Source organism: Bombus impatiens, unplaced genomic scaffold (genome assembly GCF_000188095.3).
Source record: "Bombus impatiens unplaced genomic scaffold, BIMP_2.2 scf_0815, whole genome shotgun sequence".
Lineage (NCBI taxonomy): Eukaryota > Metazoa > Arthropoda > Insecta > Hymenoptera > Apidae > Bombus > Bombus impatiens.
The window spans coordinates 686311-714124 of record NT_177234.1 but is presented as its reverse complement, the minus strand read 5'-3'; the positions used below and the strand labels follow the sequence as shown (position 1 = coordinate 714124).

At 44.9% G+C, this 27814-nt stretch overlaps 1 protein-coding gene and 1 long non-coding RNA gene across 15 annotated transcripts in view; one reads left to right on the top strand and one right to left on the bottom strand.

The window, feature by feature from the left end:
• The window catches only part of LOC100741757 (four and a half LIM domains protein 2), a 71988-nt gene extending 53002 nt beyond the window's left edge, over positions 1 to 18986 (top strand). For 7 of the 13 annotated variants that reach the window (XM_033323165.1, XM_003492680.4, XM_012390550.2 and 4 more), the window contains 5 exons: positions 6874 to 7074; positions 8608 to 8782; positions 16173 to 16342; positions 16541 to 16727; positions 16851 to 18986. In XM_033323165.1, the coding sequence (XP_033179056.1) occupies positions 6874 to 7074; positions 8608 to 8782; positions 16173 to 16342; positions 16541 to 16727; positions 16851 to 17008 (891 nt within the window). In that variant the 3' untranslated portion in view covers positions 17009 to 18986. Of the gene's footprint in view, positions 1 to 696; positions 2482 to 5256; positions 5690 to 6873; positions 7075 to 8607; positions 8783 to 11057; positions 11932 to 16172; positions 16343 to 16540; positions 16728 to 16850 lie in introns of those variants that run through there. The other 6 variants (XM_012390545.3, XM_012390544.3, XM_012390551.3 and 3 more) reach the window with 6 other exon arrangements.
• Positions 18987 to 21169: 2183 nt separating this feature from the next.
• LOC105681338 lies at positions 21170 to 27814 on the bottom strand. 2 transcript variants are annotated; one of them, XR_001102598.3, is made up of 4 exons: positions 27787 to 27814; positions 24158 to 24420; positions 21751 to 21811; positions 21170 to 21565 (listed from the first exon to the last, which is right to left on the bottom strand). It is a non-coding gene; the product is annotated as an uncharacterized LOC105681338 (long non-coding RNA). The 2 variants fall into 2 exon arrangements; XR_001102597.3 differs by lacking the exons at positions 24158 to 24420; positions 27787 to 27814 and adding an exon at positions 22001 to 24151 and having other exon boundaries at positions 21174 to 21565.

Here is a 27814-nt window from a genome sequence, read left to right as displayed (position 1 = left end):
CGCACGCGGCGACTGCCAAATCGGGCTCCGTTAATTATCTCGAGCGTGTGATCGATCGCGACGCGTACGCTGCATTAAGGACAGAGATTCGCGTCCAGGGACATTCGAGCTAACTTTAGCCTTAGCCACGGTTCGCTCCTCAAGTCGAACGTTACGTCGACATAACGAGCCGAACGGCCACTAGTTTACCCCGGGTCCGAACGGTTTGCCCACGGAAAATAAAACAGTTCTCTGGCCGCCATCCGGCCGCATGGATAAGCCGATAATCGCGTGATCACCGCCTCCTCGAGTACGTGCCGCTCGGTCAGGGCCCGCGACGCCTTTCAGCCTGCTAAACGGGCTACGCCACCGTTGTGGACCAGTGGGTGCGCGTGGGTGGTGGGTGCCCCCCCTAGGAAGTCGTTTTAACTTCTCGTCTCGTCTCGTCTCTTTCCTCTCTTTCGTCCCCCGGGTGTGTGACGTCAGCCTAGAGGATTACCCGAGTGACACCAAGAGTTTGGTCGAGATCCCGAGGATATCTTATGGATGTAGCACGCACATCACCGAGATTCCCTTCGCTCTCCGAGATCGAGGAATTCCGGTATACGTTTCCGAGAAGAGTTCTCTCGTAGATCATCCTGGAGCGGTCTCTTCTATGCTCCCGAAGAGCGACGAGCTCGAGAAAAAGAACGATAGGATGAAGCACCGCCAACTGTATGGGTATTTGACGTGTCGAGTTCGTGACGTAACATAGTCTATCTGTAAAGTGATTCGCGTAGAAAAATATCGTTTATTCATGATAATACGATAGAAGACCGCTCTTACCGTTTCTCATCGGAAAATCCAAGAACGCTTTTCGAGATGGGCTTAATGATGTCGATACTGATCGGATGCGTCGGCATGTTGGAGCTGCTCGCCTGCCTCCGTCACGTCACCGACGGCGTCGTGATCAGGATCAATCAACCAGCCACACCGTGTCTCTCGTATCACGAGCAGAACGATACTATGAGCACTCATGACTCCATCTGCAGTTTCAGTCACTCGACCGACGTGAATTTGCCTCGTGGCGCCAAGCACAAATTGGAGAATCTGCACGAGTATAGTTTACGAATCAGAACCGAACTGCGATCCCTGGACAAGAACTTCGACTACAGCGCGTTGTCGGAATGCAGCGCCAGAGATTTCCTGTTACCCTCCAGGGTAAGCCCGGACTCCAGGCTCAGTCCAGATTTCGAGTATCTGGTACAAGCGAGCGATTCTCGAGAGGATCAAGCGGAAGCGGAAAGCGATCACAGGGATCTATACGAACGAGATATTTACGAAGATGCGACTGAAAACTGGCGAATGGAAAGTAGTTCGAGAGACCGACCATTATCCGTGATAACCGCAGAACCGGAGAAATACGTCAGAGTACCGACGCCGATTCCTTTCAACGTGGACGATCCGTTGTCCAGTTCCGGAGCTTCGAGCGACGTGGGTACGTCGTTCGACAACGATTCCGGAAACGAAGCGCCCACAATGAGATCCTTCGAATCGATTCCAATGATCAAACGATACAAGAGTCCTTCGGAAGGCGGATCCTCGGTAGACGAGTCCGATTGCCACGAGGAAAGGAAATATCCCAGGAAACCGATCAGAAAGTCTCGCTCCAAGTCTCCCGAACCTTCGAAGAGTTTCGAAAATCTCCGAGAAAGCGAAATATCGATTCCTTCCGAGAAACCGAACACGGCCGAACATCGAGTTGAATCGGCAAGAGTACCGAGTCAGAGGAAGAAGATCAAGTCCTCCGGCACGATCACGAGGAAGCCCACGAGGTTGAAATCGAAGGACGCACAGGTGAGCAGAAGCGCCGAGAATTTAACGGCGAGAAAGTCGAAGAGGCACCGAGATCCGGAGAGACGAAAGTCGGATATCTCCGTTCAGACCATCGGCAGCTACCAGAGAGACGAATGGACCAACACGTCGCCTCCAGACAGTCCCACGATGTCCAGGTCAGAGAGTCGGAGGAGCGTGTCCGTCCAGGTGCAGACCAGTTTCGAGAAGGAACTACCGAGCTTGGAAGCTTCGACGGAACTGGAGGGCTCGGTTCTGGGTCTGTCCGAGAGCAGAAGAGATCTCACGTCTCGGGATCATTTTGGCAGAAGGACCTTTAAGAATAGAAGATTCGGATCCGGTTCCAGGGACAAGGCCGACGACGGCGACGGCGCTCGAGATAACTTCTCGATGACTAATGCAACTTCATCCGTTGAGAGATCCAAGGATGAGGCGCGTCTGCTGAAAATATCCAGCTTCGAGGAGGCGGACGACGAGGATTATCAGAGAATCCGGAACATCCTAACAGACTCCGACTCGAAAGAGTTCAACGAGAAGAAGAGGAGAAAGGGATCTAGGTCCGTGTCCTCGTTCGAGGACGAAGATTATTGGGACGCGGAGGATGTGAGTGCAGCAACTGGACGGATACAGTACTCGATACCGGATCCCGATCGAAACAAAGCTTTCTGGGTAATGACGCAATCAATGAAGCTCCTCTCGTCTCTCTCCGATTACACTCGTTAGTTACACCCAATTCATTCGACACTCTTTAGACAGTGAAATACAATTGAAAACCACCATACACACTTTCCCCGCTGTTCGTATGATTTTACTCGACTCAATGTCGCTGTCACCCACTCAATTATCGAGAAATTGGGAATACTTGAGATTTCGGAAAATCCAAAAAGATCGATAGAAGCACTCATCGTCCGATAACGGTCGATGTTGATCCTAGGAATATTTATTTTCGAAGAAATTACTAATTGCTGACTGTTAGAAATCTAACATACCAAAAGGTGCAAATAAAAGATAGAGAAATTAATTTCCAACCCCACTAGGGGCGATTTGAATTCAGGACAATTTGATAGCAGTCGCGTTATCGAATATTCTTCTTCACTAACACTGACCATCTAATCACCGTCATCGTACTTGCTTCGTGTAACACTCGGCAATCGGAATATTTTTTAAACTCTGCGTATTAACCACGATTACAGTTATAAAATAGATTTTAACTTTCGACCAGGTCGTCAAATAGTTAGGAAGGTGCGTGTACAAACGAGACCGCACGAAACAACGACGGTATACTCACAAATCACGGTGACTCGTGTTTTCACTGATGGCACCGAATTCTTGGTCGTTATTTGTCAAATAACCGACCTGGAATAGCGGCGACGAAGTCGTAAAACTAATGGCGAATCGCTTTTGGCCGCGAGACAACGGCGGTGTGCGAAATTACTCGCCGACTGGTATCAGATTCATTCTACGTGAAATAAAAAAACAGATGCCACCTGGTTCTAAGATGAAACGATAGAAAATTTGCCACTGACGCGACGCGACGATTGCATAATATCCCTCAGCCTCGACTCTGGCCGAGGCCACTGGCGATCTTGGACCCGCTATTGTTATCCCCAAAATCTTGGAATCTTACGTTGTAGAGGGAAAAAAGAATCGCAAGGAGACGGGGTGAGAAAACGCGATCCCAATTTCGTACGAAATACTCACAGTTCTCTGGCACGTTCATTGGTGCCGTGTGCCTCGCGTGGGGTCTCCCAAAATATCAATCTCGTACTCGCTTGCAAATAATATACGTATACATCGCACTCCTGTCTCGTCGTTTACCTCAGACGCGACACTTTCTCAGGGCTTCGCTTTACGAACGTTTATGGGATTACGGGGACACTAAGTTTTACCTGGTCGTCTTCGAAGCTCGCTGGTTGGTGCTTTGACAGAGTTAAGGTTCAAAATGTACATCATGTATCAATGTATTAAACGGATATCAGCGATCTATCGCTGATCATCGAACGTCTACGATCACCATAGACGTCTTCAAGGCAATAACTGGTACACCAGAAGCTCATCGCCAGAAGAATCCTCGTGATATTCCACTATTTTGGTCGACCCGATTTTTCAGCGGCGTTATATTTTTAATCGTCCCTCTTCCGGACCCCTCATGGCCGATATTATGTTACCGCCCGCCACGATTCTCAATCCGCGTAGGCGATCACATCCTCCTGTGACGGGCGATTTTCATTTTCCTGCTATTTATAAAACGGCCGGCGTTCCTGAAATATCTGTATGATGGAATGGCGATTTACCGTGAAACCGTGAAATCGAGACCACCGCCTAAATCTACCATGGCCGTGTTCCCGTAATTCTCTCTCGCCGGCCATGGTTACGATTTTCAAACCGGACCAGAATACGCGAATGGTTGTTGGTCGTGTTTGATAATCACGGCTGAAAGAGGTATCAGTGACGATGAGAATGCGGAACGTGGGTGGGCCACACGAATTGGTGATGTGCGGAACATTCCGATCCAATTACACCGTGGACTTCTTCTTTATTTTTCCGGCCAGTTCTATTTTTCGCGTAGTTTCACCCCGCGTCAACCAGGAACCACCTGTTTGGCACGTGATCAACTTGTCGATGTTTCAAGAAACGATCGTGAATGATCGATGACGCTTTCGTATCTTTCCTACGAATCTCTATAGATCGCAATAGTTTACAAATGGCTTTATCGATAAGAGATTTTTCGCGTCGATCCTATCTGACCTAGATCGGAAAGCTTTTGGAAAAATCTTTACTCCAATTCCATCGATCGTGAAGCAACGATCCGATTCGTTGGTCGTCGATTACCTAGTTGCGTTTCATCGACGAAATTATCTACCACTCTACCACTGCTCCCAATTCCCAGACTTATCGAACCAATTCGATCGCAAACAGAAAGCAACATATAATTTTATTTCATTTGATCTATCGAATGGGCTAATACATAGAGGGATACTCAACGATCGTCCTTCTGATCATTCAGAAATCGAATCGTCTGGTCGAGAGCGGGCAGATAGAGGAGACAACGTTAAAGTGTCCAGAAATATCGCTATCGAGAAAAGATAAATAAAAATAAAGAAAAAGGGAAAGATTTCAAGGAATCGCAGCGGCGTTGCCGCGAACCTGTAACCTGTCGCGGTCGATCGCTAACGAGTCGAATGGCAACGACTAAAGAGGGGGACAACGGAGTCAAAGAGAGAAAGAGGGGTGTCGTGGAGAAGTTGCACCCGGCACACTGCATCGAGAATCTCGACGAGGAGGAGGCAACGGAGGAAAAGAAGGAGTAGAAGGTTAGAGAAGATGAAGAGGGAAGAGAAGAGAGCGAAAAGGAGGATGGGGGAAGAGGGTGGCGGACGCGCGCGGCGAGTTTCTGGAGTCGTCGGGACGCCGAAAATAGCGTCCCGATATGATGATGCCCGGAGCGCGACGATCCTAGATTTCAGTCAGTTCGCAAGCTCGAAAGCTGCTGGCTACACACGGAACACTCCGACCACGCTCCGGTTTTACATTTTCATAGAGGCGCCAATCAGCCTTTTTCGTTTCCGAAGCTCCAAGCGTTCGTCTTTCTTTTCGTCTCTTCTCCTGGACTACACGTCCGGTTCCCGGTTCTTCTCCTCGTTTCCTCGTGAGACGACATTCGAGAGTATTCTCGCGACCGAGATCGTTAAACGCGCGGAACAAGCTTCGACGAGTAGCACACGATGGCGGAAGTAGACGGTGTAGTGTTCACGACCACCGAGCGCAAGATTCGCAAAGTGAAGAAGACGACGAAGCGCAGGGAGAGCCACGATCAGAACGCCGAGGTCACGATCACCGAGGTCGACAGCACGCAGAATCACCACGCCATCGAAGAGTATGTGCTGGCTGCAGATCTAACTCGGATCGGCCCGAACACGTTTTCGACGATCCCCTTTTTCTCAGCCACGAGCTTTCCGTTTGCGATCGCAATCCTCGCGAAACGAGATCTTGGCCGTCACCCGTGAACCCGCGCGATTTTCCAACTCGATCGTTGTCACGTGAAATTTTCGCCTTTTTCGTCGTTGATCCGAGTTTCAGCATGGAGCATGGTGGAAGACAAACGCGAATCTCGATATTCGCGGCAAACGAGAAAAATCGATGATTCATTTCGGCAACGGACGAAAGCAAGCTCTTTGATCGCGAGCTGTATTTGCTTTCCGACTCGACCTACTTTACTTCGATAGCGAAATTTCATGGTTACGTTTGCCGCGGTCGGTTCGTCGTCACCCCCTCCCCTTCCACTGGTTGTTTCCTCCTTACCGTTCCAAAGTAACGAGGTACTAAAACAACGAACCATACAGGAACGAGCTGCGATAGTAACGAGAGCTCGAAAGATTTGGTAATGTTTTCAAAACACGTTCGTTTTGCGAAATTTCCGGGTAACCGGCCAGCTTCTCGTGCCGAGGGGCGCTCTTCTCTCATGGGAGTAGAGGTTCGCGACGCGAGATCCTCTCGATCGACGATCGAGAGTGCCGCGTAATTCGTACGATACATATTATGCATTTTTCTTTACGCCACGATTATATGTTCCCGTACAAAAAATACTCAGCCAGCACATACAACAGCACTCAACCAAGGTACATATAACCAGCAAATCTATCGCAACACCGTCGCAGATACGCTAGACACTGCAGCACCGAGCAATGAAAGAGAGAGATTGCGAGGAACTTTTGCGGTTCGGTCGGTGGGAAATTTCGTCGGACGAAAAAGCGAGAGAAAACGATGCTGTGAGAAGAGCGTATCTGGAACTTACGTCGTCGTACATGCCACGAGATTTATCGTGAAAAGAAAAACAGAGTTTTCGCGTTTAAATTAGACAGAGTCGATACTATCTCTCGAATATTTCGCGTTGCCAAAAATTGTCGTGGAGAAGTACGTCGCTTTAAAAGCGACGTTTTCCTTGTTCCATGGAATCGTTCGATTGCCTTAACGTATTAAGGGGATCGGGTCTAACGAGCGTTCCGAGAGAAACCTGGCAGGAACGATCGTCTCTAAACAGGTCGCGTTTTTCGTTTCCAGTTGATTTTCAGTGGCGAGTACACGAAGGCGATGAACAAGGACTGGCACAGCGGCCATTTCTGTTGCTGGCAGTGTGACGAATCTTTGACCGGGCAGCGTTACGTGCTCAGGGACGAGCACCCTTACTGCATCAAATGCTACGAGAGCGTTTTCGCTAATGGCTGCGAGGAGTGCAACAAAATCATCGGTATCGACTCCAAGGTACGTATATCGCGGTTCCATTCCCGATATCTCGCGATCCTATTTTTCCAGCGATAAACGCGTTGACTCACCGACCTCGATCGCCCAAACGCTCGATTTTTCTCTCGATACTTGGTGTCGCGAACACGCGCCCGATAGAAACCGAGATATTTCACGAAATGACGACGATACGTGGGTTTGGATACGATCCAACCGGGCGGAAAATCAAAGTTTTCCCCTAAATTTAGATTCGCGGCACACGGCACTCGTTCCACCCTTTCCACGCGTGAAAAAAATCGAAAGACCTTCGCCTTATCGAAGAATTCCGTGGTTCGAAGTAAAGCCGATCGGACAAAAATCGGTAATTATCGGTTCGCGTATGATTACAAGACGAGGTGGCAATATACGAACGAGCATGGGCGTTGATTTACTCATTCCTAGAAATAGAAACGATGATGCAGGTGCCTGCTTATTTCCATTTCTCGCTGGTTCGTCGTTGTTATTCCTCCTACTTGGCCAGCCAAATCAGAAGAAACGTACCACGAACAGCGTTATTTCGCCGGCCGGTATTCGTGACAAATCGATATCACGCGAGAAGACGTTTGCCAACTCGACGGAAAATTATCTTCTTACATAGCGAAACAAACACCCAAGGATCCGCGTACCTTTTCCTCGCCGGAATGACACACTGCTCTAGTAGCATTGCTTAAAGGTCGACGAGTTAGCGATTGTAATCGATCCCGGAATGGAAACCCGCGTTTCGTTTCGATACAAACGCGTTTCTCTCTCTAAATTCGATGATTCGTATCCGCATGTTGGTCGTCGGAACGTGGTCGAACGTTGCAACGTCCGTCGTAGCGTTCTATCGTTTTGCATAAGATCGGTCACACGAGCTACGTCCGTCAGATTTGTTGTTGTATTTTTTGTTTTCCTTTGAAACTGGACACACGAACGGATGAATATTCGTAATGTGAAAACACGACCTATAAGAATTTGTTTTGTCTTCTCAGTTCCTTTAATTCGTCAAACGACGACCGCGACATGCGAAGATAATCGAAAAATTTCTTTTCGTCGGTTCGAAATGCATCAGAGCTCGTGTAAGATGCATCTTTCAGTAATCTCGAATTCATCGCGAGTTTTGGCCACGTATAGATACTAGAAACGCGTACTGATATGGGAAAATTACGGAGATCAAAACCAACGCTCGCGTGACTGTAGCCACGACTTCCGTCATAACGGACGTCATCGTCACAACGCTTGTGTAACTCGAGCCTAAAAGGCAAGACGGCTGACTGACAACGAATCTATTTGCTTAAGGCAACGCTGGATCTAAAGCGAGTTCCTTATAGTCGCAAAGGCCGTCGCGTCAAACATAATCGATGTTTTCCTCTGCTCGTTCAGCGTGTAATTCGCGAGATCCTGTTTTTCGTTACCCATTCGCGTATTTTCATTTCGCAACCTGTCCGTCGCTTGTCCGTTACACGAAACGAAAACGATTATCACCTCCGTAAGGCGAGAGCGAGCAAACGATAATTGGCGACGAATCGTTTGCAGGATTTGTCGTACAAGGATAAGCACTGGCACGAGGCCTGCTTCCTCTGCAACAGGTGCAGAGTGTCCTTGGTGGACAAACAGTTCGGTAGCAAGGTGGACAAGATCTACTGCGGCAACTGTTACGACGCCCAATTCGCCAGCCGTTGCGATGGATGCGGCGAAATCTTCCGTGCTGGTACGTAATTCGAAACCAATTTCTTCGATCGCAGAAATAGCAGAACGCCTCTTTCACGCGTATCCTGTCGAGTGCTTGAATTCGAAGGAACGCTGTTCGAACAGCGATAAAAATACGACCGCCGTTGTAACCCGAAATAACCAATTCGTTCACCACCGGCCGACTATAGGAGGTCCGGTCTAGACGATCGATCGAACCACCTGTTTTCCAGCAGCGATGACCGCCGAGGAATGACTCACGGTCCCGAGTGCGACACACGGGCAGTATAGATCTCGCATTCGGCGTTTCTTATTAAGGCAATCGAGTCAAGGTTCGAACCAATTATCGCGATTCTTTTCAAAGGGAAAGGAAATGCTCAAACTTCTGTGACCTCTGATTCTTCAGCGCGTGTCCAGATTGTTCGTGGGAGTTTCCCCAAAATTTCGCTTCCTATCGAAACGTATTTTAAACGACAAACCTGGTCGTATTTCTGGACCCGGCAGACATCGACGTTTGATCGCATTTTAGAAGAAACTTGGCGAACGAAATTCGCGCTGTACGGTTTCTCTGGCGGGTTTCGAGCCGAGCGAATCGAGAAGCGGGAAAGTGGGTCGAAAAAGGTTGTCGAGCAATTATGCGCGCGACCTTTTTCGACAAGCGCGGAACGCAATCTCCGAACGACTTATCGCTTTGTCGCCTCGCAACCTTCGGCGATCGCAGACGGCGTGGTGGAGCGCACCGCGACCTATATATCGCGTGATTCACGCGTGCCTCGACGACCATGCTTCAGGCCACTACACAGGTAATTGGGACGACAACGTGAGAGCCTGTGTTAACGAGCCGCTGATTCCTCGAGAATCGTAGACCTCGGAAGAGCCCCGACGATTAAACGTTAGTTCCCCTTGTTTCTTTTGGGAAAAGGTAGCTCTTCGCTCGAGGGCAGCTACTTCCGCTGAAAGATTACGGGTTGGTAATTCGGTCAAGTACGCCACAAGATGAACGAGACATCGTGCAAGTAAAACCGTATGGCAACGAAATTCGGAGAATACGAATTAAGCTTCGAATACGTTTAAACGAAACTGTCGAGGAGAAAGCTAAGTGCTTAGGATGGATGATCGATTTGGCGAACGAGGTTCGTGCCTCTGATGGACTGGTTCCGACTTACGTGACGCGCGTGGGAGTCTCGTTAAATCTTAAGAGAGGCACAGATAGTTACGGGATCGGCGAGGAATCGTTTGCGAAAATGACTCGGTACCACCGCGTGTCCGTATACGGCTCGACCTTTCCAACGATATCTAGCGTGGTGCATCGCGAATGAACTTCGTGAAAAAGAAATGCGCCGTATTCGAGCGATCTGGTTTTCCGTGGAAAAGTTCGCTGTTTGCAAATTTTTGACATGGAGTATCTTTAACGAGTTTTAATTGCGTTTTACGACGCAGTCTCGAGATATCGACGATAAAGATACCGCTATTTATTCAACCATTAAAAGAAACGAGAGATTACAGGACAGAAGAATCAATAACTTGATCGAACGAGTACGACTAACTAAAGGTTAAACCAGCGCGACGATCGTGAATTGAGCGCATTCTGTTGGCGTTTGACGTCGCTTATCAGGGAACGTGTTAATCGACTCGATTCTTTCGATGAATCACGGCCGATTAGTTCATTCTTCAAGCAAAATACTTTGTCATTCGTTTCTTTGGCTATTGCGCTGCAGGAATAATAATCTGGTCGTCGGAAAAAGAAGAAGTTTAAGAGTTCCGTGCCACTAATTGCCAGCGCGCTAATCACCACGGTACTCGATGGCGTAATCGTGCGGAGAAAATCGTTCGTCTACGGCAAGGAATCCTTCCCCTTTGTGAACGTCGTGACAAACGAGATGTAAAACCGATGACTACCGCAGCTAAAGCGATCGGCGCGCCTGTTAACTTCGAGGTTAATGCATATCATTTAAGCCGAAAGAAGCAGACTGCATTTATAGAAGCAACCATCAATGTCACGACGTCTGAACGATCGAAATAAACGTGCCCGTCGTTCGATCGATTAATGCACGCGTCAATTACAATTCCTCGCTTCTGCATCTGCGACGATACTGCTAGACGTACTCGGCAGAGGAGATGGTCGGATGAATCTCGAAAGAGACGAAAAGGAGCCGGTTCGACGAACGAGGCCGGGCCTGGGCTGGAGCGAACGCGCCGCGTAAATATATAAATATTCGCGGACGCGCTCCAGGATGGCGGAGAGTGGGTCTGGTGGAGCGGAAAGGCGAACTTATCAGCGGAGTAGAAGACACGTTGCGCGTGCTCGCGGTGTGCACGGTGAGTCCAGCGAGGGGGCTCGCTTCGGTTGCTTCAGTGGCTCGCAAGACTCCGGGCCAATCGCACGATCGGCCGATTTCTTCTCCTTAGCTTCTACTCTCCGTAGACGTTGTATTTGCGTGGTGTTTGAATCGTGTTCGCGCGTCAATCCGGCTCTCTTCCGATTCCCGTAGGTTAGCTCTTGATCTTCTCACTTCTCGATCGGTCCTCGACACGCGTTGCTTGGGAAAATTCATAGTAGACGCATCGTATTTTATTCCTTGGACGCTTTTACTTTGGTTAACGACGGTGTAAACACGTCTCGCAACACGTTTGGTCTCGGACAAACGTCAGATATCTCGCTCGAATGCTTTTACTTCGAACGACATCGCTATAAAAATACTTGCCACTTGCGACCGTCTCGTTGACTTTTACAACTTTCTCGATAGTAGAATCAACGATTCTTTTATTCTTTACGACAACGATATGCGCTCTATGTCTGACAGTTTTACAGCTTGTTTAGTGCAAATTCTTTTAGTATCGCGCGATCGAGGGTGAGAAATCTAAGGGTCGGTATTTTATATGCCATCGCGATATCGAAATTTCAGTGAACGTTTTGTCGTGGAAGTTAAGAGACTCGTGAGAAAAAAAAAGAAACGAAGAGAAAGATGGCCACAGACACGTTGAGCGAACGGCTATCCACTAAGCTTCACCTGCAAACGAAGAAGGTGGGCGAGGACAGGATAAGAAGGGCAAAAGAAAAGGACGAGGATATTGCGATATTCAGCATGTTTTCATTGGAGGGTGACCCTAAGTTCAGATGCTGTCTGGGCAAAGACTGTCTGCTGGGAGATCCGAAAAAGGCAGATCCAGGTGACGAAAATGATAAACGACCTTCTTTCTTATTTTTCAATGATCTTTTGTTTAAAAACTCGAACGAAAACAAAACGTTCTGGGAAGTATCGTGTTCGACATTCCGGGTCGATCTTGGAGGACGTTGCAAAACCACGCGATGTACGCGGGGGCGACGAATAAGGTTCCGTTCTCAAGTTTTCCTAAGGTCGACATCGGCACGCCGATCGTGGGTCGATGTCGCGCAACCGGCCCGCGATAAACTATCCGATCGAACGGACAGTCGGCGAATCGTGCAACAGAGAAAGGAAAAAGGAATGAGAGAGAGAAAGAAAAATAAGATCCGAGGAAAAGTGGGAATTCGAAGGGAACCGTGACCTTATGTGGAAACACGAGCACGGCCACACAGTTCGATTGTCCGTGGCTACATTTGCTTAGTGAATCAGGTTAATTGTCCGTGACTCGATCAACCATACAGTTCTTAATAAGAAATCGTAAATAACGTGGAGAGTATATAACGAAACGTCTAACGAAATCTAGCGGGAAAGACGGAAACGTGTTTGCGAAGCGCGTGTTTAGAGAAGAGATAATCACCCAGAGACGCGGTAGGGAACCAAACAGACGGGATTCTATGCTAATCGTACACTCAAGCTTTATGATTAATATAGCTATACGATCGTGATCGACTGTGTCGTGGGATTAATAAAGCGTTCGATACTTCCGGCTGCGATCACGACACGTGTGTCACTTAATGAACGTTTCAACATTTCCTGGAAAATTCATTTTTCCCTTCTAGTTACTTTTGACTTTAACGTTCGACAGAAGCTGTTTTATTTGAAGGACGCGACTGGTGTTTGGTTTGTTTGCGGATAATTCACAATGCAAATCCGTCTAACGAAGCCCAGCATCGTCGCGTAATGCACGCGGCAAAATTTGTCGTTGGTCAATTGCAAAACAGCTTGGAGTTTGCTACGGTGCGATTAAATAATGATGTCATCCGTCGTTTATTCGAATGTTCGCGAACTCTGGCAAAAGAAAAAGATCCTCGTGAAACGCGACTTTTCCTCGGTTCGCTCTTCGTGCGTGGATCGATCGAAACGGTGACAAGAAGTAGATCGGGCGGACAACCGCGATCGATAGATTCTAGCAGAATGAGCCAATCGATTAAAAAATTGTGCATGCAGATAAGAAGTCCTATTAATACGACTGATGTAATTCATTGCCGGACTGTCATTCACGCTTGTTGTTAGATGCATCAATATCTATCGAGGCAAATTTCTTGCTTTCTTATCACGGCGCAATCTGCCTCGGCCGTTATCAACTACGTATTTGGCGCCTCGTAAATCCCCGATAGAGTACGGAAAAGAACGATTTCGAGTTTGCTCGCGAGAAAGGAGACGTGGGAAAACAATCGCGGCAAGATTGATCGTTCGAGGCTTGTCGTAGGCACGACACGGCGAAGAGTAAAGTTTTATGTAACGTTTCAAGTCCGTTGTGCAACGGCGAATGATTTAAAAACGGGCCGGATGCGGCCACCGTGTTCTATATTTTCCTCTTGCACAATAACTAATAACGCTTTATGAAGGGATGCGTCGTGAAGCCTGAGCCGCGTCGAATTTCACGTGTTCACTTCACCAAATTCTCGTCGCTGTTAGTCGCGCAGCGCTCGCGTAGATCTGGAAAGTCCGAGGCCCGGTGTTCTCCTCGTCGGTGAATTTATATTTAGACTTGACGTGGCCGAGAATCGCCGCTTTCAACGGATTACCAGAACCTCGTCGATTCGAGATCTCGTAAAATGCGGAACGATCGCGTTAACGATCTTCGATTTCAAGACTCTGTAATCTTCGACCTGCGGTTAGCGGATCGACGCTTAGCTGTTTCCAGAAATACTCGAATCACACGAGGTTTTCGCGAATCTATTTCGATCCTTCGGATAAAAGAGCCGGTTCCGCACACGATCTCGATGAAAGTTTGAGGAAAACATAGGAAACAGCGAGTTAACGGCACCGCTCCTCCGAATTATTCTAATACGTAAATCGAATGAACGCGCAATTTTTCACAGTCGATCAGACCGATGAAACGCAGTGGTAACGAGCGAGCTAAAGCGACATGTATAATGCGATATTACCACATCGCCGGCCTTGGACCATCAGACTTTATACATATACGGAGGTATTGCTTGGACCAAGTGACGTCACAAGCCTTCTCCTGACTCACGGTGGACCAAAGGAATAGCGCACGGAAAGCTGTTGCTTTTTTCATTTTCGAGGACCACTGGAATCTAGGCTATCTATATTGGGAGGCAAACGGCCAAAAAATACACGGGCTACAGTTCCTGCTACTCGTTTCTCCCCCAGAACTTTTTGCACGACTCGTAATTAGGACCTTTTGCCGGTCTCTCAACCTATATTTTCGTCGGTTCCCATACACGAGCTCCGTTTGAATACAATAGCGTCTGCCTCGGATGATTAGCTATCTTTTCTACGTCTCGAACGCTATTGTATTCTACGATATCGAAAAAAAGAAAAGGAAGACTATTACCAAAACTTGTTCTGCTATTACAGCGTGATTCAACGCTGTACTTCCTTCTGCGCGCAAATTAGGCATGCCATCGTCCACGTGTAGATCCAAGATCTCGATAAATGGAAATAAACTTGATTCGAGCGGGCATTACAAGGGACAGGCTAATTCGCAGTGACTGATCGATCGGAAACTATGGGACCGGTAACGGTGCGCTGTTCATTTATCAACGACCACGCGGTGGATGATAATGCGTTGATTATATTGACGTTGCTGGCAACAGATGGTCGAATGGAGCTGGGTATGCCACGTCGATTCTTTCTACGATTCGTCCGCCTTTCCGTAAGCGCAAGAACTGCGAGAAAGTTTCCTAAAATGTGGGCAAATGGATAAGATTTAAACGAATTAAAGCTGGTAAAGAAAGAAGGAAACATAGTAGGTGTCGAAAGACGTTGAAACCGATGATTCATAAACTTTGAGGACCACAAATGGTATTATTTAACTGATCACTCGGACCTCTTCTAAGTCCTATTAGATCACCTTTCGGAATAGCGAGTCATCGTTAACTCGAGTTGCCCTTGGTGCGGCGCAAAGAAAGAGGAAGGAGCTAAGGAGCGAGAGAAATGTCGGAACGCCTACGGGGGAAGATTCCGCGGCGCTCGAAAAAACTCAACGCAGACTCGTGCAAGTGTCACGATTGTTACGATTAGTAAACAACGCTTGATTCTCTGATATCATAGCGGAGGAAGGCGATTGAAAAGTGGACGCGTAACCACTCGTAAGATTGTGACGGATCGTGGTCATAAACTTCGGTTCTGTGTTCGTCGCGACTACGAGAAAGGAAGCGACTCGAAGCTCGCGCGACTTCTCACGTAAACGGAAAGCGAAAGATTGTAAGCGTGGGACTCGATGATCTGCCCAATTATAGAGGACCAGTGATGAGCTCGCTCGCAACCCGGTAATTTCGTCGATCGTGGAATTACACGTTACGATCGGTATACCAAAGCGAAATTTATTTTCTCCTTCTCCGCGCGTGCCGAAGAAAACAACCACTTCGAATAAATTTGGTCGTTGAGTATGCGAGTCAAGTTCTTAGCAAAGTTGTAGGTAAATCGCAGAAAAGGTAGCTATCAGTTGTAAGTTTCTATTAGTCGATAGAAATGACTACGATCGAGTTGAATGAGCACAGCGAGCCATCTTATGTAGATTATTAACAGCCGTGACTAGAAAGTTCCGTGCATGAAACTTTAAAACCGCATTGCGGGAGATGACACCTATCTACGCCGGCGATCTTCCGGTTTTGCGCGACTTTTTACACCTGTCTCGTTGAACTTTCTAACCTACTTCTTGTACAAACACGACCAATCGTCACGAAAGTCGGTCGAAATAACTTCTCGCCAACAAAATCAAATTCCTCTAGGAATGGAAGATGAAATTCGAAACTACCCTCGGTTCGAATCGCGTTTCCTTATCGGTGAGTTGTGGGAAAGTCATCTCCCTAGAATTGCACGAGCGAAACGGACATGCGAGCTCGTCGGGTGCCGCACGCGATCGTTCAAACGCAAAATGCACCCTACGCTGCAAACTTTCACCCTTGCAGACCGATCGTCTAGACATTGCCACAATATTCCACCTCTTTTGACGTTGCTTTGTAATTATTTCGCGAAAACGTGATATTACGCGAGGGTATTGTTCGTTTGGGGGAAAGTTTCGATGTCTGAAGGGTGTCTTTCGCATCCTAGGTACCAAGAAGATGGAGTACAAGACCAGGCAGTGGCACGAGAAGTGTTTCTGCTGCGTGGTCTGCAAGAACCCGATCGGTACGAAGAGCTTCATTCCGCGCGAGCAAGAGATCTATTGCGCTGCGTGCTACGAGGACAAGTTCGCCACCCGATGCGTTAAGTGCAACAAGGTAAATCGATGAACTCTGGCGCATTATAAGCGAGAAAATTATTCGCGTGTTTTAACGAATATCTTTAGTTCAGCAAACGATTATCTCTTCGAAGAATTCTCGTGCTATTTAACCGTTTGGCAAAGAAAGTCCGTTTGCCGGAGGAGAATGTGTTCTCGTATAGAGAATGGATAGATAAAGGAGATCTTATCGTTCCAGATTATCACCAGTGGCGGCGTAACGTATAAGAACGAACCGTGGCACAGAGACTGCTTCACCTGCAGCAACTGCAACAATTCACTGGCTGGCCAGCGATTTACGTCCCGCGACGACAAGCCCTACTGCGCCGATTGCTTTGGAGAACTGTTCGCCAAGAGATGCACCGCCTGCTCCAAACCGATTACTGGTATTTATCTCTGTTTCTTCTTGCGAATGCGATAAACTTTATCCCTTGCGATGTTCATTTAACTCTTAGAAGATTTTCTTGCTGAAGAGGATAAATTTCTGATTCGTTGTCCGTGTATTTCAGGCATTGGCGGAACTCGCTTCATCTCTTTCGAGGACAGGCATTGGCATAACGATTGTTTCATCTGCGCGGGTTGCAAGACCTCGCTGGTCGGTCGTGGATTCATCACCGACGGCGAAGACATTATCTGCCCTGATTGCGCCAAGATGAAGTTGATGTAGAGGGGTAGTGAAACATCGAGCGAAGAAGAACGAACGAGAAGTAGGGGAGAGGGAAAAGGAGTAAGAAAACGAGAATTATCAAAGGTCTACGGTGTCCAGTCTACATACGGGAATAATATCCTCGCTAAGAAACCTTCCCTTGGAAACAACTGGAAGAGTCCGCTTCGAGAAACAGAAAGAAAGAAGAAGGAAGTCGACCAACTTTAACATAATTGCAGAAGGATAATTGAATAGTTTAGTCACCATCTCTCGAACGCGATGAAAATTACCGTGTTTTCTCCCATACATATAATAATATATATGTATATATATCGTTATACGTATGTATACGTGCTCATAGTTGAGAAACGCGGTACTTTTTATTGAAAAAGCAGACACCACCCCGCGACGATTTTTTTCGTATTGGTCGGAAAGCTCTCTGTTCTTCTCGATCGGCTCGGTAATAATGCCGAGCTTTTGTGCATATTATCTCGAAGCAGAGAACGCGAGCAGAAACGAGGGTACTTCCTAGCTTCGTAGTCTTTAGAGGTCATTTTAGTCACTCGCGATTCCGATTTCTCCGTCGCGCCGTAACAGCCGAAGAGACAAAAGAAAGTAAAATCGAACAAACGTAAAAATTATCGCAGAGAAGCGCGTTGGAGAAACCGAAGGAATATGCCTTGAAAAGTACGAGAATCAAACCGCCTTAATCAGTATAGTTACTGTCGTCAAGTTATCGAGCTGTGTGTTTAGAAGTGGAACGAAGTTACGTACTGTCGTGGTGTTATTAACGATACTGTTTCTTTCTTTTCGCTTTATACAATAGATAGAGAAACGCACGACAAAGATTAACGCGAGGAGTAAAAGTTAAACGACAGGGACAAGAAAGGAAGAACAGATGGATCCTATATATTCTTACGGAATTAAATTTGATATACCTATGATAATATTATTTTTATTTAACTTAAACTCACACGTACACACACGAACACGATCGCGAACAATCACACACGTACACACTAACGCGAATCCCAACACGCGCGAAAGCTGCACCCTTTTTTCTCTCTCTCTCTATCTCTATCTATCGCTCCGCGATATTGTACAGTAAGACTCGTGCAAAATTCGAGTATAACGAACGACTAATTAAAACGACGGGGCTCGGGTGCACAGTTGTTAGAAAAATTCAAAATTTTTCAAATTCAAGGGTTTTTCGATGTATGAGATTTTTAATGTACAAATTTTACTTTTGTATTACTCCAACGATCGTAACTAAATTTTTATCTTTCCTATGTTAGCCTCGGAACGATTTTAACTCTCACGCGAGCCCACAAGTGCACATATTCGCGAATGCGTGAAAACGCGAATTTTAAATGCAATCGACCTTCATGTTCGATCGTTGTACTTTTTCTCGAACAAGAAAGTCAGTAAGGATCGAAATGATCTTGTTATCTCGCGTATCCGCGATATACGTTCGCGAGCATTTTTTGCATTAACCACATCAAAGTGGAGAAAATGATAAAAAATTGAAAAAAAATAAATAAAAGGAAGAGAAAGAAAAAGAATCACACGCATCCACACACGCATGTCGGACGAGTGTGCGACACGCACACGCGGAAAATCACTAATTGTGGCCTTATCCGCACGAGTACATAAAAATAAAAAAAAAAAAACTAACGTCTTACGAAAAATAATTAGTTGTTGATACGGTACTTGGTAGAGATGTGTTACCGTCGAGAAGAGAAAGGACAAACGTGCAAGAGAATAGGCTAACAAACGGTAGCGTACCTCTATAACGAAATAAAAGGAAAGCGAAAGAAGAAGAAGCGAAAAAGAAATATCGTGACGACCAATAAAAAGTACACGTGCTATATAATATATGTTCTTACCGATCACTCACATACTAATCGCCTTAATTAGTAAACGATAAAGAGCAGAGATTATTCTATATTCAGCGTATCGTATACACTGTTATACTGTGAAATTGATAAATAAATAAATGTAATTATTTACAAGAGCTCTTTCATTTACCATCCACTTAATTACATAGAAATTTCAAGATGGAAATAATAGGGAAAGTTCAAAATTCTCTTTTTGCTTCTAGCTACTAACTATAAATCGAATTCAAATGCAGGCTACATAACTGTAAATTTATACGAGTATAACAAAGGCAAGGGAAGACGTGTGTGGGATGAATATACCTTCTAAAACCTTGGATATCTTTTTACATATTTTTAAATACGATTTGGATCTCGCTTTACTGATTCCATAAAGATTCCTGTAAGACATTTAAAACTTTATCCTACGTCCTACCTATTACAAATCTAGAGGCTCATAAATCCTACCTATTGCAAATGTAAATGTTTATAAGTTCTATCTACCGGAGATCTAAGGATTTTATATAGCAATTATTTGCGCAACAGTAATGATTATCAACCTATACATTCAGATTTATATATTTGCAACACTAATAACATTCTAGCGTAGCTATATAGGAAGCTACTGGTGAAACTGGATAAAATGACTCAGGAGCAGGAACATGCTGTCACAGGTACGATGTAAAATAAAAATATAAATCGAGGAAGCTAATTCAAATGCATATGAACGTCGCACAGTGATAGCTGTCCGTTCGCATGTGTATGCTCCAACAATACATAAACGTTTGTTTGAAAATCTACGAAATTTGAAAAATCGACAGGCAAAATCAGAGATAAATGGCATGCTCCGTCATCGTGATTCACAGTCGGTTTCCCAAATCAAATTTCCCGATACACATGAATATGCGCCTAACTCTAACCCGATCAAGGGATTGTACCAACGTGTCTGGCCCTATCTACAATTAATGCTCATACCGGAAAGTATCCTATTTATCTCTTAACTGTATATTTAAAAAATGGCAAAATAGACACACGAACACACTGGTTCTATGGTTCTCACAATTTTTACACTTTAATGTGCGTAGCACCTTTCTGAAATTGTCTGACGAAGGCATTATCGGCGTGCATTGAACACGATAAAAACGCGTATAAATTTCAATTTTAATTACAATAATACGTACGAACATCTTTAAACACTACTGGTATAAATGATATGGAGGATATCATTGTAATTTGACAGTCATATTTTTATATGACTCATATATCTCATTTATCAGTCATAATCATATTTTTTTGTTGCTTATAATTCTTTGTAGGTATTTAATCGTAGATCTAGCTGTGAATTCTAATTACGTCACTAGTTGTGAACTCTTTAATTATTTTTGATTATAGTGAATGTAATAAGGACTGAGAAACAACGCAATTCCACGGCCTAGCCGCACGCACACAGTCACACACGCAGAGTATAAAATACGTCATACAGGATATACACGCAACATCAGTTACTGAGAAATTATTAATCTTATGAACTAGTCATCTTACCCATTGTCTTTCTTCTATCCGGCAGTACCTGAGTCGGTGAGTGAAGCGCTGGCAATGAACATGGAAGGTGTTAAACCTGAAAATTCTAGGCTAAATATATAATTGACGTATCTTTTACAATTTTCATGTAAAGGGATAATAGTCCTATTTCATTCAAATTTTACTGACTCTGTACTTTACCTTACTTTATTAATTTTCAAATAATATTTATATCAATAATTCTAACTGAAATACTGCCCAACAGAAACATCCTGGAGTTATTTCGTCGTTAAAACACATCTTCGAAGCACAAAGAATGACTCAAAACTTGTTTTGATTCTGAAATCTTCTGGTCGGGAAGTGTCTGCTTACACGTGAAATTTGATACACCTTAACAAGTGAACAAAATTAGACATAATGCCTTCATATTTCATATTCCAAATTGCACTAAAATTATGTTGAAAATACAACTTATATAATAATGTTGTTCCACGCTATCGTAAAATAGAAGATAAGATTGAATGTAATCATCATTAGCATTATAATAATTTCGATCATAATTAAAATCATCGTGCTAACGAAGTTTGAGTGTATCAGACTTCTCCACTACAAAATACTTGAACAAAGCCATTTCGCTATTTATTTCAATATTCATATAATATATGCTGTATGGACATTTAATCTTTGTAAATAATCATATTGAATATAATTTGATTTTGTAAATAATTATAATGAATATATTCTGTCATTTTCAATCGTTTAAACATACATTAATTATTTACATTATGCTATTCATACAGATTGTTTATATTGTAATATGTAAATATTACACTGACATACATGCATTGATCAACAACACTTAAAAACGCGATTCGTAAGAAAACCTGCCCTCAACTAAAAAATAAAATACAAATAAAAAAAGTTACTACTCATGGATATAATAAATAACTGCGGTCACCATGCTAGTTAAAAATTCTACGTAATACGATCGGTCACCCGTGTCGATTCGGACCTTTCATCCTACGACACGATTGAGTGACTAGAAAAACAAAGATGCATGCGACTCACGATTAAATGCGAAGAACGTTGTCATCGATATCGTTGTGGCCCAAGGGAAGCCATGATCAAGGCGTCATCAGACAGAACCGCCGAATTCGACGGAAGAAGCGAAGGCCAAAAGAAACTTGTAACAAAGCATAAAGTATTATAATTTATTCTCAATGATAATGCTAATTAATTTGAAGGTTTAAAGTAATAATATCGTAAAATACAAGGAATATAATGAAACGAAGTACAAAATAAAATGTTACATTGTTACGGAAAAATAGGGGAATAAAGTTAATTGGGATACAGTGTAAAAATCCTTACATGCTTAAAGCTGAGACACCGCTACATCCTTCCTGGCGAAAGGGGAAATGTTATGAAGAATCTGTAACAAAATATACAAAATATTACATTTCGTCCTTAAAAACATAATTTTACTGTAATAACATAGAAAAATAGAAGACTGGTAATGCGTCCGTTTAAATAATATTCGAACACATTAGGTATACTCAGGTAATTTCACTACAACAATATCTAACAAAGTATTAAATAAGAACATATTAGTTAAACGAACCTAATAATCGTATAGATCTTCATTTTTTCTCACTTTTTCGCTGTATAACGTCATCTAGCGCCAAATCTTCACCTGACTGACTCCTGATTGCTTGGGATCATTTACAGATCTTGCACACAAGTTCGAAAACTTTTTTTCTAGTAAATTATGTATTATGTTATTCAAATTACTACTATGTATATATGTATATCGAATCGATAACATCGCATGTGACACGAAAATGGTAAGAGAATCAGGAAATCCTCAAAACGTGAGGCAAAAGTGTTACATGTCACATCTATTTTGTACCTTGTCTGTATCTGCAGCATAACAGAATCTCTAATTTTTTAATGTCTAAGACATGTGACACGAACTTATATGTCATTACAGACGAGATGTACTCGCGTAGTAGCATATCATAAGTGACATTTTAGTTCAGCTTTCTCACCGCTAGATGACCATACCGTTTAGTCGTGTGCGAACAAACCCCGCTAAATGTAAAAGATCGAAACAATTAATATATGTCACAGCAAAGTACTAAACAAAAAACGAACAAAGTTAACAAAGACAAAACGAAAAAACGTATGTAACTGTATCTATTTATCGTCTAAAGTGTAGAAACGATAATACCAAACACGATATTTCCGTTTTATTCGTCCAGTAGGAGAAAACTTACTTGCCTATGAATCTTTTCACCGTACCGCTATACTTGCCAAGGCAAGGTCATTCGAGAAGTTCGTTGACCTATCAATGTCACCGATCTCACACAGGGAACCATAATCCGACTGTAAAAAGATCTAGTGTCCATTTATTCGAAGGAACCTCAACGATCACGGGAAACGATTTTTACGTCAGGCAAAAGATGAGAAGAGCAAACGAGAGAGCGTAGTAATCGTCGAAAATATGCTGGTGAATTAAAGAGGTCATTATGAGAATGATAGCCCTCGCGGTGTAACATTAAAAAAGCGAATTTACGATCTTGAAGATTTGTATCTGCCCAGCCCCTCTTTCATACCTCGGCAGGGCAAGGCGTGCAAAACACATAACAATTACTTCAAAAATTCCACGTGGCCCCGGTAGGTATCGTTCGCTGTGAGACGAGCAAACGCAGTCGCTTAATTAAAACTCATGTAAATCGAGTAACCGCGCGGCGCTACGCCAATTAACTTTACATCGCGATGGCGAGCAAAAAGGATGGAAGGGGAAAGAATAAAACGGACCAGCGCGGCGAATGAGTGTTTCGTAAAAACCGTGGACGTAACAAATTGGTCCACGAAGCAAGACGCGTCTTCCGCCGATGCGAATCGCTTTACATAATACGGAACCGCGTGCTAAAATGACGCCAGTTCGATTACCGCCGATTCGTTCGATGCACTTTATTCTCGACGAAGTTTCGTTTACTTTGATCCCTCTCCGCACAGATACTAACAAAGAATGTTTTCGGGCGGTTAATTTTCGTTAACGGTGAATCAAGAGCAAATAGAATGCCGTTTGCAAAGAATTGTGAAAGAGTAATGGGAACGACGAGAAAAAGGCAGGGCAAATTTTCGAGAGGCATCTTTGCTTCAAAGAGAAGGAAGTAAATAGACCAAAGTACAAATTTCGGTATCTAATTAAAAACGTCTTTGGCCCGAGAGAAAAGAAAAAACGGGAAATTTAATAAATCTTTTTCGCACCGCAGCATTTTTCCGGACAATGTGTGCAAGGGCTACAGAATAGGTCGGCATAATTTTCAACTTCCTTTTCTCCGGGCGTGTCAGAGAAAAAGTGACACAGTTCCTTTTATTTCGGAGATAAAATACAGTATTATATCTAATCTTCTATTTTCGATTTTCCAACATCAAACTCGACTAGTTTTATTTTCCGAAGCATTCGTTTAAAAGATCGATCTAAAGTATCTTCGAGTACTTTGTTTAACTAATCGTAAAAAGTTATCGTTCGATACCTTTCGATTTTTTAAAAGAAGCATATCCTTTCCCTGAAATCCGAGATCCCTGTCGATCGATTTCACGAAGTTCCGAATTCAGTCCATAAAGAAAATCACGAGCTTCCGTTGCACGTACACTGTATACATGTGCCGTCGGTGTATGGCGAGCTGAGGTGAAGCGAGGTCGATGGAAAGTGGCATAATCGCGGATGTGGATCGGCTCAAGGAGAGCAGAAGAGGAGATCCTTTACCTTACTTATGTAACGAGCGGTCGCCGTGTGTCTCGTGTCTTCGACCGCGTCCCGAACACATAGAAACCCTCTCTCGACCGTGTTCCTTCCTCCCTACTCTTTCCATCATCTTTCCCCTTTCCTCTTCTGACTTCTATGAGCTATCGTGATGTTTCTGTAACCGGTGTCCCTGAAAATCCCCTCGGCCTTATTGGGTCGACGCAGCTAGTCACCCCCTTTCTCCTTCGGATCCGTTTTCAGAATTGTCTATAGCTGCGAGTTTCCTAGAATTACAGATAATGGATCTATTAACTTTAACAGAACAGGATAAATGCATAGAACATTTTTGAAAGACAGAAGATATCATAGCTCTTGCCCTTTGCATTTTGTTTAAACTTTATTTCATTACTACATTGTTAAACTTGATTATGCCGGAAATTCCATCTTGAGCATAAATTTCTCAAGCTTTTGTTACAGCCATTCTTGGTGACTAAGCGGATGGCTCGTGTATTTGTCCATGACTCCTTAAGAAGAAACATCCTTTCCAACGAAATCTCACGAGACAATTAGACATGGAAAAAATTCCGGAGACAGAGATCGGTATTTTCTCTGTAACCGATGAACAAGCTCGGAAGCTCAAGTATGGAGGAGGAGTTTCGTTTAACGATCAGTCGTAAAAGTCGAAAGCACGAAGCCGTAAAGGCATTATTCTGTCGCGACGGTGATTTCGACACCGAAAACGGAGGCCGTTGTTGTCGGAGGTCATTCGTCGGTTCAACGTTCGGGCCATTTACCTGGCCTCTGCTCGCTGAATCCTTCGTTATCGACGTTCCGCCATTGCATTATCATTTCCTTCACGATCATGTATTTTCAATCACACGAAATTTGTCTGATGATTCACAGGTGGAAAGAATTTCAAAGGATCCGTCAGCGTCGATAGAAAACGAGATTGAGGACTGAGATCACCGATCAGGATGAGCTCATCGATCACCAGTCGCGTCGATCGAGTTGATCGAAGAAGAGATGCAAGTGTGCTGCCTCTTCCTCCGAGTCTTTTTCTTTTTCAGAATCGCGAGAAGCGATTGCTTTAACCCTGTGAGCAACAAAGTGCGAAGGGAACCGATAACTCGAGCGTAATCCAGGTCGCGCTACCTTGTCCGTCGACCTTCCGCGGTATTCCTGCACAAGTCGGGATGATGTTCGTTGCCGACAGCAGGAACGACGTTACTGATGTTAACACGCGCAACAGCGACAAACTCATTCGATGCCAGCAAACGTAGCATCGAATTAAAAGCATCTCTAAGGATGTCATTGCCTTTTTCACTTTCAAAACAGCGTAACTCCCAAATCTATCGTCATCCTCCTATACTAAATCTCTATCCCTACTTCCAGTCTAGTGACAACTCATTCTCTCTCGAGAATCAGAGTTAGCATAATTTTGACCGATTCACCGTACGATGTCTCATCGTGGAATAAAGATCCCAGTTACGGTGATATTTAATCGGTACAGCATTGAAGACAGTTCTGGCAATATCTGTAAGCACATTTAACCGAAAGTGTTCTTCTCAAACTTACTTTCTTCGTATCAAACTTATCTACAGATCTTTTTCTTGTAACTTATCGATCGCAAGCGACTACGTTCTTGTATCGTAATCGCAGCTCTTCGATTTTTACGTCACCGATAGGAACAGGGATGATCGCGTGGTCTCATCGATCCCTTGATCTCCGTTAACCGAGCTACCTTAAACGAAGGGCTCGATCGAACGAGTTCTCCGTCGATCGGCATTCGGAATCCGAATCGCGAGTAACTCACGCCACTGGAATCGACCTCTCGGAGGAAGGGGATGAGAATACCGAAGAAGGAGAAAAGCCGAAGCTGCTGGAGGGGGTCAGGTCCGAGTGGAGGTGGCGAGGACGAGCAACACGCAACACGACACAGCCAGAAGCGAACGGAGACAAGACGAGGGAGGACGAGGATGGTGACGATGGTGTGTGACGATGGTGGCGGGGACGCGGTGGAGGTGGCAGGAAGAAGGACGAAGGAGAAGCGAAGGGAGACGATCGGAGGCAAGTCGAACGAAGACACAAGTTCATATCCAAGAAGATGTGGGACGATGGCCCGGAGTAACCTCCATCAAGGATGGACTTCCATCCACCGACCGCTGGGACGTACTATACATCCATACCTTTCCTCGCCAGTTATGCGAAGCTGGATAATCATCGTGTAGCGGGCGGCCCCGATCCTCATCTCCCAAACATCGAGTTCACGCGAAACGCTATTTGGATTTTCTACTTCCGAGTTTTCCTTTGTTCCTTCCGTTTGAACCCACGAACGAGCAATCGCGGCTCGTTCAACTAGTTTCCATCGATCACGGAATCGACTACGAAGAATAATGGAGTTAAATGCTTTAACCGAGAACGCTTGTTCGTGGAAGGATTTTGGAGAACGATGTATACCGATCGCAGTAGCGTGTAACGTGTATCCGTGATGGGAATATAGAGCGGAACAGGGCAGAAATATTCGTATCCCGGTGTGGGATTAATTTCTATTTTCAAGACAGTTTGGTAAGGAGCCCAAGATTATTGGACCTGAAAATGGTCGTTGATTGTCGCGCGAGCAGATCCTCGTACACGGTCGATGTACCGGTATCTTGATGGTTCACATGTCGATTGTAATTTGTTTATCGGCTGAAGGAGTTCGGGTGTCGGGGTGAACGGCCGTCGAGAAAGAAGTATCGTTGTTTTCTTTCAACGGCCGCCCGGAGCGGATAATGACGTCGACGAGCGGTCGGCCGTTTAGTCGAAATGTAGAACAGGAATCGTAGAAAACGAGGGAAATTCTTGTTTAATCTTTAGACTACCGATCCGTGCTGACTCGCTCCAAATTTGTAAGACGCGACTGAAAGTACGACGTTTCTCGTTAGCAATAGGGAACTCCGCTTCTGAAATTTCGTAGAATATTCGAAAGTGTATTGGTATCGCGTGACGTCGAACTCGCCGATGAACGATCGAAAGGAAAATGCTTCGACACGCCACAAACGGTAAGCAATGAATCATAAAGGTTCGAGGATGACGCGCGATCGAACTCGGATCTCGAACTTTCGCTAATTACACAACAAGAATGCTCCGAAACGCTTAGAATCTGCCTACGATCTATCGTTCGATCGTTCAAACACGTCTTTGTCCGTTATAAAACTCGTTCGCCATAAGAACGAGAATCACGTGTAACGCCGAAAAATCAAAAGTCAGGGACGCGATGACAAATGATTTCCTGACCAAAATGCGCCATCGTCGTAGAGCAGCGAAGAAAATGAAAAAAAGAAAATGATAAATAGCGAGCGTCCTAGTAACGGTGAGTCGTAGAATGTTGCGTAGAAAAGAACGTGTCGAAACAATTCCGTGGCATTCCGCGAGATGGTCAGGCCGACGAACCCCAGCGTGCGCGTCCATGCGAGCAGAAACGAACGCATACGCGTGAAAGTAATGGCGTTGCGCCAGTGTGCGTGCGATGTGCACGACTTATGTGCCTGCACCACGTCACATGACTTCGCCTTAACCCAGTGCCAGTGGCAGTTGCCCATGGAACGAGCGCTTTTTGGGTCTAGGTCTATCGAGGGCGTTCACCCCGCTTACGTTGTTAACACACTTACCATACCGCTCGACGAGGCCTCGCTACCA